At 43.1% G+C, this 19,565-nt stretch overlaps 3 protein-coding genes across 4 annotated transcripts; 2 read left to right on the top strand and 1 right to left on the bottom strand.

Moving 5' to 3' along the window:
• Positions 1-1,566: 1,566 nt before the first annotated feature.
• LOC308139748 (rab5 GDP/GTP exchange factor-like) lies at positions 1,567-13,613 on the bottom strand. 2 transcript variants are annotated; one of them, XM_080509264.1, is made up of 9 exons: positions 13,547-13,613; positions 10,135-10,323; positions 9,822-10,057; positions 9,073-9,239; positions 7,638-7,722; positions 6,409-6,541; positions 6,222-6,313; positions 4,484-4,740; positions 1,567-3,895 (listed from the first exon to the last, which is right to left on the bottom strand). In XM_080509264.1, the coding sequence occupies exons 2-9, from the start codon at positions 10,311-10,313 to the stop codon at positions 3,455-3,457; spliced, it is 1,590 nt and encodes a 529-aa protein (XP_080365390.1). In that variant the 5' UTR covers positions 10,314-10,323; positions 13,547-13,613; the 3' UTR covers positions 1,567-3,454. The 2 variants fall into 2 exon arrangements, with proteins under 2 accessions (XP_080365390.1, XP_080365391.1); XM_080509265.1 differs by having other exon boundaries at positions 7,638-7,719.
• Positions 13,614-15,141: 1,528 nt separating this feature from the next.
• On the top strand, positions 15,142-16,772 carry LOC308139181 (uncharacterized protein; the record flags this gene model as incomplete). Its single annotated transcript, XM_080508526.1, has 3 exons — positions 15,142-15,453; positions 15,579-15,875; positions 16,143-16,772. The coding sequence occupies 3 exons, from the start codon at positions 15,142-15,144 to the stop codon at positions 16,770-16,772; spliced, it is 1,239 nt and encodes a 412-aa protein (XP_080364652.1).
• Positions 16,773-18,053: 1,281 nt separating this feature from the next.
• On the top strand, positions 18,054-19,356 carry LOC308139180 (uncharacterized protein; the record flags this gene model as incomplete). Its single annotated transcript, XM_080508525.1, has 2 exons — positions 18,054-18,242; positions 18,315-19,356. The coding sequence occupies exons 1-2, from the start codon at positions 18,139-18,141 to the stop codon at positions 19,354-19,356; spliced, it is 1,146 nt and encodes a 381-aa protein (XP_080364651.1). The 5' UTR covers positions 18,054-18,138.
• Between the last annotated feature and the right edge of the window lie 209 nt (positions 19,357-19,565).

Here is a 19,565-nt window from a genome sequence, read left to right as displayed (position 1 = left end):
CCTCTTAAGAGAAAGAATGATGTTGAACGGTTTTGACGAGGGACTTTTCACTAAAATGTGATGCTTCGTCAATATCCACACCGATTTTAATGACTCGGGGGGGGGGGGGGGATTTGAAAATTACCACATTTGGTACAAAAGGGAGAGAAAATGAGCAGAAAGAGATGATCAAGTCAATGGACTCTGTCCTGCCGTGAGTCTGCAGAGGAGAAAAACAATCCTTTCTTTCCTCACTCTTCTATTCGCTTCAATATGGCTGCAGTCGTTTTGCTGCTGATCAAACAGAAAAACACGAAACAGTGATTTGCCTGCAAGTCCAAATGTTCTGGAGTCGTGTTAAATGAACTATGGAGCATCTGTTTGACAGAGGCTTGGAAAATGCATAAATCCAAGGGGACATTTTCTAAAGTTGATATAAGTGAAATGTGGTGCTTCTGCTGCTGGAGGTATTTGAATTGTTTGAGTTGGAGGTGAAAACGCGAGCAGGAGTAAGTAAAGCAGGAGGCAGCAGGTGAACCCGACAGCCCAGGTGTGTCCATTTGCTGGGATTGTGGGCACATGAAAGGGCAGGAGGAGTCCAGCTTTTCATTTCGGTCTGTCTTTTCATGTGTGGAGGCCACCAGAAGGCAACATAAAGACCAGAGCTAATGAAAGAAAGCCACTGACACACATCAGGAGGCAGAAAACACAGCAGGGGTGGAAAAAGGAAGAGTCGGACACCAGCAGCTCGTGAGAGAGAGATCCAAGATACAAACCTCTGATCAGCAGCGAGAAGCTCTGCAGAAGCATTCTTCACTTTTTAATGACTTTTAAAGGAGCAAAAATAAATCTTCTGGCTGGAAAGTGAGAAAGAAAACCAGATTTACTGTGAGGATACCAGAGACGGATTCCAGGTTTTGGGGGAGCTTCTTGAGTATATATGTTATTTCTGACATGCATTTTAGTTTAGTTTATGAGAAGACACACACACACACACACACACACAGAGAGAAACCAACCAGTGCCGTGCAGCCATTAGAGGTGGGGGCAGAAGCAGAGGGCAGAGCTGCGTACGGTTTTGCAGATGGCTGGACTCTGATGCATCAAGTTTGAGGTCAACCTGATCAACGTTCAGTCCATTTAATTGCACTTCCTGTTCCATGACGACTGAGAATCATCACATGGTTGTGTTGAGGACCGCACGCTGACTCGACATGTCAGCCTTGAGGCTCGTCTGACCGCGTTCAAGCCGTTGCTGTCCGTGAGTAAAGAGTGTGAATAAAGCCGATCACGTGACGCTCAAGCCGAGCAATGTGCCGGATAGTAAAGATCGTAAATTTCACATAGAAAAATTCTATTTATCGTGAAGAGAAACGTAAAAATATGAGGGAATCTGGAACAAGTTGAATATTTAACTTCCAAACAATAAGGTTTTTTTTTTTATTTTGTGAATCGCCAACCAGTAGAATCATCACAGCTCTGAATAAAAACAAGATTCCATTTTTTTATTTTAATGTTTTTTCTTTATTATTTCACTCAAATTGGGGGGGAAAAACATGTACACACTTTTTCAATAAGTACAGTCAATAAGAATATTTTGTAATGTTCAGTTTTCTTCATGAATGTCAGTTTAATCCATCTGAGTAGGATTTTATTTATTTTATTATTCTGTGTTATTTTGTTGTTTGATTTTTATCTTAATTTAAAATGGTTCTTACATCTTGCCTAATTATTATGGATAAATATTGGATCACAATACACATTAAAAGTATTTTTCTCGCTGGTTAATACCTTTTGATTTAATTATTTTTTGGACAAATTTTGCTCAAACAGGAGCAGCAAAGTAAACTTATGGCGGATTAACACATTTAATCTAATGTATTTATTCCACACTGTAATGAAAACTTTGTGGCACAGAAACAATAAAAATAAATTATTTTCCAAAGCTCCAACATTTGGAGGCTTTTAAATGTGCAGTCCACACTCAGCTAATCTGCTTATCTTCGAAATAAAAGTGACATGAAATTCATTACAAACACTGAAACTTCATAAAACAATGCAAAATGAACATTGGTAGTATTTTTTAACAGGCTACGGAGAAAAACATCAGCCATGATACATGATACAGTACATCAGAAAAAGAGAAATCCATGTTTGAGCACTCTGGAATTACTTTTTAAAACAGAAAATACTGTTACTTTAAGTGAATTTGATGAAGAGTTAAAAAAAAAAAAGACCCGCTAACTCTAAATCACTCAAAGTTTAGTATCGTCTGTGAAGCAGAACACCACAGCTTTTGTGAAAACTGGTTCCATCTTAAGTACAATAAAACTCAATACAAAATATTTTGCACAAACACTGAAACATTAGATTCTTGGTGTGTTTATGGTGAGTAAAATAGTAAATGTTACAGATAAAATAAAGGTGTTTGATGTATATTCATTTTAATTTATCTCAGGCACATTAACTGCTAAAATGAAATGCAATGAGTTTCTACTTTAGTGAATAGATTTATCATAAAATAAATATATAAGTTAAGATTTATGCTGACCAACAATATTAACTTTGTGAAAATAATTGCTTTTTTTTTTATTAGGCTGTTTCATTCTGTCTAATAAAGCATTTCTATCATTTGCTCATGAGAAGTAAGACTTTTTTTTTTCACAAAATAAGTTTGAAATTGCTTATTTTTAAACAAATATGTGCGCTTGACAAGAGATTATTTCTTCGACATTTAAGCTGAATACAGAGTTTTTAATGTGCACGTTCAGCATCTGCTCAGGGTCATTTATTAAGCTGTGTCAGTTCGACTGTGAGGTCAGTTACGTTCATGAGTTCAGGCCCCGTTAACGCCACGTTTTGGAGTTGAAATGAAAAACTTGAGCTGCGTTTTGGTGCTTTGTTTACATGACGTCGGTGCTCAGAGTCACTGAAAACACAAATCTTTGAAAACACTAACGGGGGAAATAACGGGGGAAATGCAATAAATCGTTTTTACCCAACCAATCCAACTTTATCGTCTGTCCATACGTGTGTCGGTGGACTCCCATTGTTAAAACTACAGCGCCATTATCTCTGTCTACAAAACAAAAACAAACAACACCGCCATCTCGTGGCCTGGCACGCTACTGACACCGTATTCTACCGTTTTCATGTAAACGAACATCGTTTTCAAAACGTTGCCATGAAAACCCACAACTTTTCTGAAATGAAATCCCCCCAAAAAACGATGCGCTTTCACCTGAAGCGCTGCGTGAACGGGGCCCGAGTCGGCCGTGACGTTGGGGAATCTGTGTTTTTTTTCTTTCTTTCTGTGCATTCCGGAGGAAATGTTGGGGTTTTAAATGTTGTGACCGAGCACTCTAAACTACGCAGGCTGGGGATTTGTGCGTTGCTTTGCTATATTAATAAACTACGCTAAACACACTTTACCGTAGCACCTTCAACTGTGTAAGAAAGGAACCCGTCGCCCCGACTACCCGGCAAACACCTGGGGCGTGAGAGGAAGCGGCAGGTTGTTATCGTCTGTGTTGTTGGCGTCGATGGCCGAGACGGTGCAGGGCGCGACCTCCAGGGGATATTTCTCCAGGATGTCGTTCACCTCGCGCTGCACGCTCTCCGTCCAGGACAGCAGGTCGGCCTGCAGGCTCCGGGCGGCCTCCGCCACCGCCTCCTGCCGGCTGCCGAGGCCCGACAGCAGCTCCAGGTTGTGGTTGAGCTGGGCCAGGACGGGGTTGGTGGGGGTGGGGGTGGCGGTGGTGGTGGTGGTGGCGGTGTCGGCTCCTCCGCCCGACCAGTCGCCCCCCGAGCCGCCGAGGCGCGGCGAGGCCTGGCCCGACATGTAGAGCTCAAATTCTTCCGGGGAGAGGTTGAGAGACTGGGCGTCCAACTTCTCGATGAAGGCCGCAGCACAGCACTGAATGTTAAAAGAAGAAATGAAAACATAACTGATTCAACAGATTCCTAATTGCTTTAAAGTTCTGATAATGAATATACAGAGTTAGGGGCGGTGGTCGCCAGCAGCATACAGGATGAATGCAGAACCGTACAAGATTTAAAAAATCTGATCATAAACATATTCAATTTATCATTTCTAATATTTCTTTAAGCTTTGATTTGTTTTCACAGTATTGGATAGAAAATGTTCATTTCAAAGGTTAAAACTGAACCAATCAGGAGAAACCTTGAGCAGAAACTGAATTTTTAAAGTCTCATTCTATATTCATGACTGAATGAGCCACAATTAAAAACATATTTCTTCAGTTAACTTTGAACAATTTCTCATTGTATGCAAATTTTTTTCGAAAATCTTCTTTGCCATAAAATATTTGTAAATACCTGCTGTGATTCCCATGACAGTTTATTTTAATGACTTCTTTTTAAGTCGCATATTAACAATTAAGAATAGGACAAGCAGGTAAAACAAGGAAAGGAATGACAACAAATAAGATAAATCTGATTCCAAGACTATAACTTTGTGTCACGAGAGGACAGGAGGACGGACCAGGTTGGTGAAGTAGTATCCGTCCTCGCCGGTCATCAGCCTGCTGGGGTTACAGAAGCGAGTGATGTACTGGATGTTGGACTGCAGCCGCGGCGGGTTCGCCTTCAGCACGATGTAGATGAGCGCTGGGAGGAAGTCGTCGGCGGAGGCCGGCTCGCTCTTGTTGATCCCAATGGCGCTGAAGATGTGCTTACTGCAGCGTGTGATGCAGCCCAGTTTGTCCTGAGGAACCCTCTTGGAATCCATCTCGATGATATCTGAAGGGACATGGACGTTTTAAAGAGGTCATATTGTACAAAATTCACTTTCTAAAGGTTTTCCAACAATATTATGCGTCTCCATACCAGGACCGACGCCCCAGAAGAGAAGAAAGTGTGTCCTCTCTCTCCCTGGCTGGTTTCAGTTTTTAAAAAGTGTGTTGCTCCAACCAGCCAATCAGAAATCAAACCCTATATAGTGTCATCAGGGGGTTTAGCCAATCACAATCAAGGTAGGCTCCTCCGCCTTTGACTCCTCCCACAATCAGGCAGCTCTGCTCTGGCACATGGCACCACGAGAGGAAGTACTTCCTCCTCTTCCCATAGAAGGGCATGTGTGGGCGGAGCCAGTCCAGCTCACACAGACACAGCAGATTGTGAATGTAGCTCCTATGATACAATATTAAAATGGAGGAGAATCAAGGAAAAGATGGATTTGGGGCAATAATCTTTGAACATAATGTCTTTGGACCAACGAGACCATCTGAAAGTGTTGAAACGTTGCATAATATGACCCCTTTAAAGCTGCGACGATCAACAAATCACCAGAACAGGCTTTTTTTTTTTTCTTTTTTTTTATGAAGTTACCAGTTATCTATAATGGACATGACTGCTGGAAACAAATTAATCTAACAGCGAGAATAGAATTAGCTAAACTTACTATAATCCTAAATCTTTGTGCATTTCACGCTGAAAGTGAAAACTTCACCACCAGGATTGACCACTCCTACACGTTTTATGTCAAATTAATACAAAACGTATGAAAGAAAAGTGTAATAAAAATTTAATAATAGTGCATCATGGTAATAAATGTGTAAACATTACTTGTCTTGACTTTTTAACTTTTTGGTTATAAAAAAAACTTCATTTTCAAACCATGAATTAATTGAACTTCTTGTGTTTCTCCATTTTTATATAAGATATTGTGGATTCTATCTTTTCGTGAATGTAAAGAAACAATTTATTCCAAATCTATTTTTATTGAAAAGTATGTTTATTTCAAGTCACATATTATTAAGTGTCACATATATAGCAAATATGCATTTGTCGGATGAGCAGAAGAGCTGAGGATGTGGGCTGCACGAAACATATAGATAGATAGATAGATAGATAGATAGATAGATAGATAGATAGATAGATAGGAAAATGTTATTGCTGCATCCCCTTCATACTATTATTATTATTATAATTATATGCTATTATCTCACTCATCCTACAAATGCATTTCCTTGCAAACGAGGCACAATTTAAAAGAGAAATGAGAAAGGTTTCCATGCAGTATAAGTTTTAACATTAAGAAGCATTGTGACAAGTTTTTATGCTTGTAATATTGCAAAACTAGACCGTCGTCTTAATGAAATCCAATTGCGCTGAATAGTCAACGAGGTCCCTGGTTCAAATGGTTAAACTCCTCCTTCCGCAGAAAGAACAGTGGAATCAGCTCTGGTCCACTGGGACTGTGAGTCGGGGGAAGCCGATACCTGTTATTGCTCTGACCACGTTCTCGGACACTTCGGGGATTTCTTCATCGAAAGACACACACAGCATCTGGATGGTCACCCAGTGTAACGCCCTGCAGAGCACAGAATGGAGCGCGCTCAGCGGGGAGGGCCACCCTACACCCATGGGTGACAAGCGGCTGCTCTCAGGATAGTGAGGGAGGTTTACCGTATCCTGTTCTGCGTGGCCAAGTCCTTCTTCTCATCGTCAGTGGTCTCTGGGCAGAACACGCTCTTATACAGACGAGTCATGATGTACTTCTCCACTTGGTCCATCACCTGCTCCACAGACTCTGAAGACCCTGGTGAAGAAAGGAAGGTGGTTCGTTGGCATGCCGTGCTGCCCCCTGCTGCCCCCTGCTGCCCCCGGCTGCCCCCTGCTGCCCCCTGCTGCCCCCGGCTGCCCCCTGCTGCCCCCTGCTGCCCCCTGCTGCCCCCTGCTGCCCCCTGCTGGCTCCCGTCACGTCTCGGATTCGTTCGCGGCCTCTGATCCAGGTTGAATGTTATGGGGTTATATTTGTGCCAAAATTCTGAGCGAGCGATGGGAAAATTTGAGCGCAAAAAAATTAATTGTGCAAGCGCACTAATAGCATTTTGAGGAAATATTTAAATTGCGCAAAGACAAACTTGAGATTGCGCGCTCAAAAATAATTTCTGCGCTCAGATTCTTCCTCTGCGCGCTCAACCTCTCTCTCTCTCGCGCTCAACCTCTCTCTCTCTCGCTCGCTCAAATCTCTCCACGTCCGCGCTCAAGTCCTGCTGTGCGCTCGCTCAAAATGTGCAAAGCCCAAATGTGACAGACACGGTTGTCCACCAATCACAGGAATTTGGGGCGGGCGTTGAACTCTGATTGGTTACTTCGGTTTCTGGAAGTGCCTCATAACCAACGAAGAAGAAGAGGGAGAAACAAACTGCAAGGGAAAACAGAAATAAGGAAAACTAAAGATAATGATCCTGGATTACAACATGTTTTCCCCCGCAGTTTGTTTTTCCTTCTTCTTCTTCTTTTTCTTCTTCGTTGGTTATGAGGCACTTCCAGAATCCGAAGTAACCAATCAGAGTTCAACGCCCGCCCCAAATTTCTGTGATTGGTGGACAACCGTGTCTGTCACATTTGGGCTTTGCACATTTTGAGCGAGCGCACAGCAGGACTTGAGCGTGGACGTGGAGAGATTTGAGCGAGCGAGAGAGAGAGAGGATGAGCGCGCAGAGGAAGAATCTGAGCGCAGAAATTATTTTTGAGCGCGCAATCTCATGTTTGTCTTTGCGCAATTTAAATATTTCCTCAAAATGTTATTAGTGCGCTTGCTCAATACATTTTTTTGCGCTCAAATTTTCCCATCGCTCGCTCAGAATTTTGGCACAAATATAACCCCATAGAATGTTGCTTGGACTGACCTTTGAAGTGGCTCATCAGGCGGTCGGACATGCCCTGGTAGAAATCCTGGACGCACTCCGAGAGCTCGTCGGCACCCAGGTCCTGCTGAAACCAGAGGTCAGGGGTCAAAATGTGGCGACTGGCGTTTTAATGTTGCCAGAGCAAACACTCGTGAAGTCGCTTATCTCAACGTGAGGCCGAGATCCCGGTTCGGCCGTCAAGTGCTTTCAAATTGCAATGTTTTGAGTATTCGTGTGAGTTCACTTCAAATTAATTCAAAGCAAAACAACAACTGGAATTCAGTTATTTAAAAGCTTAAATTATCAATTTTTTCCACCAAATAATTGGATATGAAAATACAATAAGTGGACAGATGGTATTATTACAAGGGACACATTTGTATTGAAAAAAAAAAGATAAAATTCTGCATTTGTTTGGCCTATAGTCACCCAGTTTTGATTTGGAAGGGAGTTTTCCATTGGAGGGTGTGGTTCCCTCTGACTCTAAACGTTAAAACTCACTGTGGGAGTGAAGCAGACGAACACAACACTGGAAATTAATTCTATTCCACTCTAATCTAATCTATTCACACATGTTTTCCTGATGTCTTGGGTGGATACTGTGAAATCACAGCCACATGATAAGTATTTACTACTCGGTGTTGAACTGTTTGCTCATAATTTCTTGCTCATGCTGCATAAATGTGCAAGAGTCACTGTGGGAATTTTTAGACTTCTGCTTTCTGCTGTTCTTTAAAAAAAATATCAAGAGAGCAGCTGTGAGGAGCAGAACAATGACTTTGGTTGAAAGATTTGGTTTTTTTTTGTTCACATGCATAATTAATTAGCACTTTATTGCCATTAGCCCATGTTTGTATTGAATTGTTCCATTTCCATAATAAATATTTCAGGGAAAATCATCTCAGTCTTGTATTTCAATCAAGTTTGACAGTCTAGAGAAAATGTACAAAAATGTTTCTGATGATTAAGACCGTCTGTCTCCCTGTTTTCCCTGTGACGGACTGACGACCTGACCTGGGATCAGACACAAAACAGTTCTTTATGTAAAATGATTAAAGGTTGAGGACATCCGAAAGGGTTTTAGCTATTCATCATAGGTTTTAGTGTCTGGACCAAAGATGGGACACAAGATCTCATGTCTGTGAAGGTTTCTCAATAAAGTCACAATCAAGGTCACTTTGCTTTAAGCTTTAATTTAGATTTGTAGTAACTGGCTGTGTGGTCGCATGTACATAGATCTCTATCCCGTTACCACTGACCTCCAATGGCTATTTATAGACATCCAGCTTTGTTTTTCAGACGCGCAAACTCCTCACAGAAAAGTCGGATATTTAAGAATTCCTCATATATTCAATGTAAAATATCCCCACTTTCTAACATATACTCGTTACATTGATAAAGTGGATTAATAATAATGATCATAATTCTCACATACTTTCTTGCTGGACATGTTCACGATGAAGGCTCTGCACTGCTTGTGGATCTCCCTGCCGGGCTTCTGGAGGGTTTTCAGGAAGTCCACGAAGTCTCTGGAGACCTGGTCCGTGTCGAAGCTGGCCCGGCGGCTCGTTGATGGACTCGGCGTCCTCCCCTCCTGGTTCTCTGTCAACGAACGAGCACATTTACGAAGCGTTTTCATCCAGAAGAGGAATCTTTACCAACGAAAGACATTCACAAGCAACGTTTTCCAGCAGAGGCAGAAATTGTGGCGTCCGACATTAGTAAACTGTGAAACTATGGGCCAGTTGATGTCCTGACCTGTGGGATTCAAACCTGCAAACTCCTGATCCCAAGTCTGCTTGTCGAGTCCTGAGGCCACCACTGCCCCTAAGACGCTCCTGGGAATCGAACCCGGGCACAACTTGCAATCTTTCACTCTACCTACCTCGCCACAGAGAGGTGTTTGAACCTTGAAACTTAAAGACTACCTTAAATTAAAAATGACTTTCCATCTGTTTACAATCAAGTTTCTTAGAACTTATTGTTAATTTATTTATCAGTGCTGAAAACAATGTCACTATTTCAATTAGCCTCTTTTTGTAAATGTCTGATCTACCCTCCTGTATGCGACGATGTTCATTAATTCTGCATCCATTAGAGGAATGTGCAGTTTCTCCTCAACGCCAACAGACACAGAAAATGTCCACGTTCCCAGAAAGGGTTAGTTCGGGCTGAATGTGAGACCTTTCTTGGAAGCGGTGCGTGACGACGGGCTGAAGAACTTCTTCACGGTGGTCACTTTCCTCGTCTTCTCATTCGTCTTCTTCTCCTCAAACTTGGAGAAGGGTCCCAGGGAGCCGTGTCCCGGCTGCTGCTGCTGCTGCTGCTGCTGCGGCGGTGCCGAGGCCTGGGGGTGGGACTGGGACTGGGTCTGCGGTCCGTGGCTGCTGGCGTACGCCGCCTCCTCCTCCCTCTGCAGCCTGGGCGGAGAGAAAGTCCAGTCGGGTTAAATCCGGTTTGAGGAAAACGACGTGCCGACGTCGTCTCGGCCGCTCACTTCTCCGCCAAGGCCCAGTCGTCCTGGATCTGTTTCTGCCGCACCCGCTGGTACTCCTCCCTCCAGCACTTGGAGCACAGGCCCTGCCAGGCGGCGTTGCCGTAGTAACCGCATCCCTTCTTACACAGCAGGTCCGACTGGTCCACGTGTATCCCGCGTCGCTCCGGCCGCTGAGTCATAGCGCGAAACCTTGACCAGCGATGAAAAATTCATGTGTCGTTAGTACGTTTGCTGATGTGCGTACACACACACACACACACACACACACACACACACACACACACACACACACACACACACACACACACACACACACACACACACACACACTCAAGAACACTCCAATCCCGACTGGTTTGCCTCAAATAAACTGATATTGTGTGATAAAGAATAATTAGAATTTCTTTGTTGCATAAAGATTGTTATTTCATTCCCTGACTGCCCTGTTACCCATAATGCAACTTGTCACTCCTGGCCCTCGTCCCCATTTCCCTCTCTTGTCTTGTCTCTGTCTCACAGTGTGTCCCAAAAAATATGGAAGGAGAAATTAAAAGATAGAAGTTGCTTCAGAGAAATTTCAGAGTTGCTGGGAAAAATGGATTGTATATATTGTACATACAGTATTGGTCCACGGAGACATGGTTGCTTTAGTTTCCCCTTTTATGAAACATTGTTTTTATAGCAAACAGACAATGCTTGGAGTATATTCCTATAAATAGCTGAGTGAGACTGACAGCCAGTTTTTCTCTTTGTTCTTTGTTTTATTGATTTTTGTTTCTGTTTTTGTGTTTGTCTGGTTTGTTTCACGTTTTGTTCATCTGTTTGCCTTTGCTTATCTTCCAGAAATGTATAGACTTGATTAATAAGTATATGGAAATGAAAAGGGGACTAATTGAAACATGTCTTGGACTACTGAATGATTATAGATGATTTGTATGTATATAGATGTTGGAAAACTTGAATGATTTGGATTTTGATATGAAAACTGAACAGTATGATCTCCCTGATTAGAAAATAAATAAATAAAATAAAAAGACAAAAAACTGAAACATGGTTAAAAAGAGATGAATATCTCAGCCTAAATGAAGGAGCTTCCACCACTCATGTTCTTCACCAGATCTCCCGAGAAACTGGGCGAGGAGGAGGAGGAGGAGGAGGAGGAGGAGGAGGAGGAGGAGGAGGAGGAGGAGGAGTAGTAGCATCCATTTACACCTCGAGTCTTCTTAGTCAACTTTCTCTCTATTTTAGTACTGAGCTCGGATAAAGTCATCATAGTGGGTGACTTTAATATTCATGTCGATGTTGACAATGATAGAATTGAATTGATTGTCTTCTATTCCATCCGTGGATCCAGCAGTAAACAGCTGCCGCACCCTGAGCCCTACTCAGGTTGACTTGGTTGTTAAAGGAACGGCAGCTTTACTTTGGTCCGCATTTGATTCTGTTGCACCCTTGAAGATAAAAGCAACAACTCAGAGGAGGATAGCTCCATGGTATAATGATAATCTGCGAACTCTAAAGAAATTGGCACAAAAATTAGGGAAGAAATGGTACTTAACTCGGTTGGAAGTATTTCGGACAGCCTGGAGAGATAGTTTGTTAATCTATAAAAAAAAAAAAATCCCTTCGCAAAACATGAAACGCCTCCTATTCCTCCTTAACAGAAGGAAACAAGAACAATCCTGCAGCACTAAAATGGTTCCGATCATATTTATCAGACAGGTTCCACTTCGTCCACGTTCACGATGACCCTTCATTCCAGACCAAAGTTAAACATGGAGTTCCACAGGGTTCTGTCTTAGGTCCTATATTTTTCACTTTATACATGCTTCCGGTGGGGAATATATATATTTTTTTTTAAACCACTACATTAACTTTGATTGTTATGCAAATGATACACAAATCTATTTATCTATGAAACCTGACGATAATAACCAACTTTCTAAACTAGAAGCTTGTCTTGAAGATATAAAGGATTGGATGAGCCGAAATTTCCTGTTTCAGAACTCAGATAAAACTGAAATTATTACATTTCGACCACAATATCTGAGAGACAAATAATTATTATTAATTATTAAGATATAGTCACACTGGATGGTTTTACTTTAACCTCCCGTACCACTGTGAGGAACCTGGGAGTTATTTTGACCAGGATTTATCCTTTAACTCACACATTAAACAAATCTGCAGGTTTGCCTTTTTTCACCTACGCAATATTTCACAAATTAGAAACATGCGGACTCAGAGTGATGCCGAAACACTAATCCATGCATTTGTTACCTTGAGAGTAGACTATTGTAACTCCCTATTATCAGAGTGTCCAAATAACTGCTTAAAAAGTCTTCATTTATTCAAAATGCTGCAGCGAGAGTCCTGACAAGGACCAGCATAAGAGATCACATCACTCCAATACAAACCTCTCTTCATTGGCTCCCTGTTAAATCTAGAATAGAATTGGAAAAAAATGTCCTTCTAACTTCTAAAGCAGACTTAACACTTAAGACTTAACAACCAGACCCCATCATAACTATTAGTCCTATATCTCCCAAGAAGAACACTTGGTTCTCAGAGTGCTGGCTTACTGGAGGTTCCCAGGTTTTCTAAAAGTAGAATGGAGGCGGAGCTTTTAGCCTTCAAGTTCCTCTCATGTGGAACCAGATCCCAGTTTCAGTTAGAGAGGCTGGCACAGTTTCTACTTTTAAGGCCAGACTCAAGAATTTTCTATGTACTGAAGCTTACAATCAGGGCTGTTTCAAGACAGCCATGCCGGAGGTTTGCAACTAGTACAACTAATGTATTCTTAATTTAAAAAAAAAAAATCTATATAATGGGGATAACCAGATACAGAAACATCCGTAATTTTACTAGCAACAACAATATCTATAATCCGATGAACTTTATATGGGTTTATTTAAAAACATTGGGCTCTTATTGACTCAGATGTGCAGCTACTCGTGCAGATAACATTGTTATTACAGTGCTATCGCGCTTTAAGTCATCAGATCGGCTCCAGTTTCTCCAGATGAGTCTCCAATGCTCCAGATAACCCAGTCAGATCAAATATTTACCAACTTAATGTGGCACGGTGAAATCTTCCCTGGGTGAAGATCTGGTGGCTGCAGAGGCCATAACACGTCACTGACGTGACTGTAACCGTGTGAAAGCGTGCAGAGGGTCGACCTGATCAGTGTGCGTGTATATACCCTCACACCACAATCATATCTGAGAATCATGATTCATTCAGGCTTTGCTGTCATTTATCTCCAGCTCGTGCAGCAGGACCAATGCAGCACAGCTGTCGCCAGCTGCTAAAATGAATCGCAGCGGACAATAAATACAATCGCACCTCCAGATGACTTACGTTTAACTTTATGAACGTGTCCTGAAGCTACAGAGCTGCTACGGTACTCACCTATTGTGTTTTCAGCGAGCAGAAACAGACACAAACCTCCTCCTCCTCCTCTTCTTTCTACTCATTCAAGGACTGCACAGTGACGTAAACACGTGAACCCGGAAGTCTCATGAATGCGGAAAATAAACAAACGTTTCACGGATATTTTTTAATGCATTCAATTTCCATCAAAACGATAAAACACACGGGAGATAGCTTTCGGATGAATATACCTCCATTTTAGTCAACTGACTTCGGCAACAAGATGTAAATTTAAAAGGATCGTGTGATGACGTCACTTGGACGGCACCGTGATCACATGACTGACGGAGAAGGCAGAACGAATACGAGGTTTCACGATGACGTGAGGCACTTAAATGACTAAAGTAGGGATAATCACGCCATTGAAATACATTATTGATATTTTCGTTAAGACAGTATGTAGTTTAATATCCCAAGTCATGTTTTAAAATGTGTAGGATGTATCAATTTTCTATGAATGACTATGACCTGAATAATCTCCCCATCAAATGATCTAAGTAATTACAATAGCTGAAAGTTTTCTATAAACACAATTCTAGCCCCCATAACACTCCACTGTGGAACTGTATGTCAAGCCAACTCAGAAATCAATCTTTTCTTTCTCAAAGTTTGGTTAGAGAGAGGAATTTAAGCCTGTGATCCATCTCTTGACTATCCATCACTTCAACAAATGTCTTCCAGATTCACTCAACAAACACTCAACCTCATCAAATAAGATATGAATGAAAACCACCCTTGTTACAAAACATTTGATTTATTGGGCCATTCTAAAGTTTAACATTTTTGTTGAACAATAGTACATTTCCTCAACTCTTACTTGAGCTTCTGCTCCTGATGGTGGAGTTTACCGAAGGGCCACCTGTGTTTTATCTTTATTGACATTAAGGACAACCTTCAATATTCTGTCAAAATGGCAATCTTTACTTATCTGGATCATCTACACATGTTGATAAATCACGCTAAAGAACACTTCTCTAATATTTATTTTTCCAGTAGTCCATGCTGCTGTCCCAGACTCCAAATAAGTCCTGAATTTTAGATCTTTGACAGAAAGTTTTCCAGCTTGAATAAGAATAAAAAAGAAAAATTGCAATGAAGAAAAACATTTTATTTGATGTTTATTTATTTATCCATGATGTGCTGTCAAAGATTTTCATAGTGGAAGAGTCACTGCATGAAGTTATATATATGCATTAAGGTCCTGGAACCCAACTAAATCTTAGACTTTTGGGTTTATTGATATTAAGTAACTACTTATTAACACAAAGATCAGACTCAAAACTAGAGAGAGAAGTGAAGATTATTCCTATTTAAGCCTCCAAAAATGGATTTGCGTTGATGCCACAAGAGCACCAGAACTGTGCTCAAGCTGCAGAATAACTATTACATCCCTGAGTTACAAGCTTAGCGGCTCCACGTACAAACTTTGCTTCATTCAAGCAAACGGGCCATGGGTTTATATTTAGGTCTGCGAGGTCTTTCCTGGACTGGTCGTGTTGATAACGTCAGTAAACACACGGAGGGTTGCCTCAGATGAGACTCAGCACACGCTGTCGAGACAGACGAATGCAGCGATGATCCTGATGGGGCGCACTTTGTGTCTCCCTTCGCCGGCCACGGTCCACGAGCTCTTCTCCGTGGCTCGAGACGCCGGCGTCATCCCCGATGTCTCCTTGGATCCCGTCCTCACCACCTTCCTGTCCCTGGACTCGTCAGCAGCTCTGCAGCACCAGTTCGCCTACGCACAGCGGAGCATGAGCACAGAACATCAGGCAGCATTCAACCTGAACCTGACCTCCATAGTCGGGGGCCGTAGGGTCGCCGGTGGCGGCGTGGGCATTGTGGCTTTGGCGTTGTCGTTGCTTTTGGATCAGGTTGCCCACCAGGTAAAGGTGCTGTGTTTGATCTGATATTTACTGAGGGATTTCTGAGACCGACAGTGCTGCAGAAGCTCATTCATCTGTCTTTTGTGTGAAAAAGTAATGATGATTTTTTTTTTTTCTCCTCCGAGGTCCAAGCCCCGGCTGAGGACAATCTCTCAAGTCACACAAACAAAACCAAGAGGATTTTTGGCATCAGCGCCTCTTCGAGAATCGGCTTGATGATCCAGGACTACCTCCAACTCGTTCCAGGCATCACCAATGATGAAGAGAAGATGGCTGAGACGACAGAGCTGTACGACAACTGGCTGAAGCTGGAGCTGGTCGACCACTTTGAGAGGATGACCATGAAGAAGAGGATGAGTACGGTGTCCATGCAGCAGTGGCTGACCGGGGCTGCGTTTCATCTGCACATGAGGATCCATCAGGTTTGGAATGACACATTGCTCAAATTCACTGAAATCCCGAAATGATCATAAATGTGTGATCAGTCGCATAAATCTGTCCCAAAATGTGACGCATGCCTGTTGGATGAATTCCTCTGATCCCAAGATTTCCTCTGCTGCTGCAGCCCAGTAGGGGCGGCCCACAGCCACACTCAGAGAACCACTCTGATCTCGAGGAGAATGTCAAACTTGACTTGCTTCATCTCCTCACTCATATCTCACAGAGCATCTTTGTTTTTCTGCCAACAGGTTCGTCTGAACTCTGTTCCGCCAGGATCTGTCCGGTCGCTGCGTGTTTCTTATAAGACGGGCTTCAACCACCTAATTCAGGGATACACAGCCTACCTACGCAGAAACATCCGGGAAACTGCAGCTCTGGGACCAGACAGGACAAGAAGCAGAGTCGCCAGCAGACCAATACAAACAGACACGTCCAACATAACCAACATGACCAACTCCAGCAGTCTCCCCTTTAATATCAGCCTCAGTGATAAACTCAATGCATCTCGTGCACTCAGTGTAACTGCTGGCATTGGTAAATGTTGTAAAGCTCGTGTATCTAATGCAGACTTTGAACTCAATGTGACAAACAGACTCTCTGTAGATGATAAACCCAACAACACACTCGACTCTTCCACTGTACACAGGGAGGAGGAAGAGGACAGCTTGCTGGGCCAGTTGGTCATTGAACCTCTGAGAAACATGAGCCACAATGTGCAGCATCACGCCTGTGAGTCTCCGGCCATACAGCAAGCGCTGGTGACTCGTATCATCAACTCTCTGGACCTGGAGAGACACAAAAACTTCTTCACTTCACCTGAGAAAGTCCTCCAAGGCCTGTTCAGGCAGACAGAGGATTTTGAACTGACGGCAAACTGAGATAAATCAAGAGGGGAGTTGGTGTTTCAAATCCGTAACGATTTCAGTGAGCAGGAAGCCACTGCTTTGTCCTCACAAACCGCCAATTGCCCTTAAGCAAAGCCTGTAAACCCGACAAGGTGCACAGGAAGAAAATAGCTGTTTCTGAAATGATTATAAAGAGTGTGATGTTTTCACTGGCAACTTTTATACCATTAGAATTGTGATGCATTCCCATTCCCCTGCATGTTTTAAGATACTATTAGACCTGAGATGTGTTCACTTACACCTTTTAAAATTCTAATAGAACTATGACACTTTCACTTGCATGTTTTATATCTTTAGAACTGTGATGAGTTCACTTGTGCCTTTAACAATTCGAATGTAACTGTGACACGTTCATTGGATCTTTTAAAATATCATCAGAACTGGGATTTGTTCACTTGCATCTTTTTAGAACTGTGATGACTTCTTGGATCAACAACTCCGTTCTATTCTATTTTATTCTATTCTATTCTATTCTATTCTATTCTATTCTATTCTAGTACAGGGGTGGCCAACCCTGGTCCTCGAGAGCCGCAGTCCTGCACGTTTTAGATGCCTCCTCACATCAATACAGCTGACAGCAATTAGTGGCTCCTTGTCAAGCTTTCTGCAGAGCTTCATCATGACAACGGGTGTGTTTGAGCAGGGAAACATCTAAAACATGCAGGACTGCGGCTCTCGAGGACCAGGGTTGGCCACCCCTGTTCTAGTATATTCTATTCTGTAAACTCAAATCTTGTAGCATCTTGTAGCTTTTTCCCTTTCTTGCTACTTTTCTCTATATTTCGATATCACGCCATCCATGTATAATTGATATTGTTCACTGAATGCAATTTTTCCTCGTGACAATGTGCTTTGACAATAAAGTTTCCCCACTATATTTTAAAGAAAAAAAACCCACAGAAGAAGCAAAATAGTGGGAGTGGAAATATTTAAGTATTTGGGAGAGACGGGACTGATACAAAGGACCTAATCTTTCACGCTGCATTTTTTTTTTTAGAGCAGAACAGCCTCGAGAACGTCACTCAATTACAACAGCTGCCCATTTGAGGGCGCAAGCGCCCTAAACGAACACTAACATGCGAGGAGGACCGGGGAGCATAACGAAGAAGAAACCCGGCTCATTGATTGGTCTGGACCGAAAGCGGAAGTTGTCCGTCCCCTTCACACTTCCGCGGGCTTGTTTACATTCACGACACTGACAATGGAGCAGCAGCAAGTTCGTGCGGTGTTGGGGTTACTGATTTCATGTTGGTATTCAAACCTGAGTTACTTTTCACAACAAGTTGCCGAGCTTGAGCAGCAGTCGAGGGAGCGAGTTAACCAGTATGTTGCTCTGTACATGCGAAGACTGCAGCGGTACCGGAGAAGACGGCTGCGGAGGGCGAGGGACCTGGAGGTGCTGGAGCTGATGTTGCTCAGACGCAGAGCCCGGATTGGCTCGAGGTATTAGTGATTTGAAAGTGTTTGGGTCTCATCTGTGTGTTTTAATCGCATTCACACACGTTGTGTTGACAGGACCATGTGGGCCCAGCCACGTTCCTGCAGTTGGTGGCAGCACGTCAGTGACAACTGGAACGACAGAGACTGGCAGCTGAACTTCAGAATGAGAAGAACAACTTTCATGCAGCTTTGTGACATCCTGCGGCCCAGTTTGGAACGGAAGGTAACACGACGCCCTGTTCCAGTCGAGCTCCGCGTGGCAGTGTGTCTCTGGAAGCTGGCGACCAATTTGGAGCTGAGATCCATCTCCCGTCTGTTTGGTGTTGGCATCTCGACCGCATGCGTCATCGTGCAAGAGGTCGTAACAAACATTAATCAGGTCATGAAACCTGATTACATCAAAGCCCCTTCTGAGGCTGAGCTGAGGGTGATCATCCAAGGCTTCAGAGACAAATGGGGCTTCCCTCAGGTTGCAGGGGCAATAGGTACGACCCATATTGGCATCATGGCTCCAGCTGAATACCCCGAAGGTTATTACAATAAGAAAGGCTTCTACTCAATCCTGCTGCAGGGTGTGGTGGACCACAATCTGAAATTCTGGGACATCAACGTTGGCTGGCCAGGTACGGTGCGTGACGCCAGAGTTTTGGCTAATTCGGGGTTGTGCCACCGAGCTGAGAACGGTACACTGCTTCCACACTGGACCGAGACAATAGAAGGTGTGGATGTGCCACCACTTCTTCTCGGCGACGCCGCTTACCCACTGCTGCCTTGGCTGATGAAGCCGTTTCCAGAGGGCGGCGGTGCCACACAGGCTCAAACCATGTTCAACTACCGACTCAGTCAGGCCAGAATGCCCGTCCAGATGGCATTCTGCCGCCTGAAGAGCAGATGGAGATGCCTCCTCAAAAGATGTGACGCGCATATTTCCCTGGTCAGCCACATCATCGCAGCATGTTGTGTTTTACACAACTTCTGTGAAGTTAACAATGAGGAATGGGAAGAAGAGGAAACTGACATGGACGAAGCCGGCAGTGGTGTGGTTGTGCGAGAGAAATTCCGTCAGGCCAACTACGGGAATAACATTAGAAATGCACTATGTGCCTATTTTATGTAATGTGGACTAAGTCTGACAATTGATCTTTGAAACTGTCACCTTTTCAATAAACAATCCTGACTTTTATCTCCATTTGTCTTCATTCATTGTGACATTAACGCCAACAGACATCCATTACTTCACGAACAGCCACAGTCTTTAAATGTCTTATGAATGTTCCACACATTTTTTTCCTCCATATTTAAAAGCAAATTAAAGGCAGCACAAAC

Source organism: Blennius ocellaris (assembly GCF_963422515.1).
Source record: "Blennius ocellaris genome assembly, chromosome: 14".
NCBI lineage: Eukaryota > Metazoa > Chordata > Actinopteri > Blenniiformes > Blenniidae > Blennius > Blennius ocellaris.
The sequence above is the reverse complement of the archived record's forward strand: the minus strand, read 5'-3'. Positions and strand labels throughout refer to the sequence as shown.

Bases quoted from the DNA above. Each gene is read 5' to 3' on its own strand.
- LOC308139748 (XM_080509264.1), bottom strand. From the start codon at position 10,313: ATGACTCAGCGGCCGGAGCGACGCGGGATACACGTGGACCAGTCGGAC. The intron at 10,058-10,134 runs GTGAGCGGCCGA...CTCTCCGCCCAG, and splicing joins GACTGGGCCTTGGCGGAGAA to GCTGCAGAGGGAGGAGGAGG. The intron at 6,542-7,637 runs GTCAGTCCAAGC...TTTCTTCACCAG, and splicing joins CCTGATGAGCCACTTCAAAG to GGTCTTCAGAGTCTGTGGAG.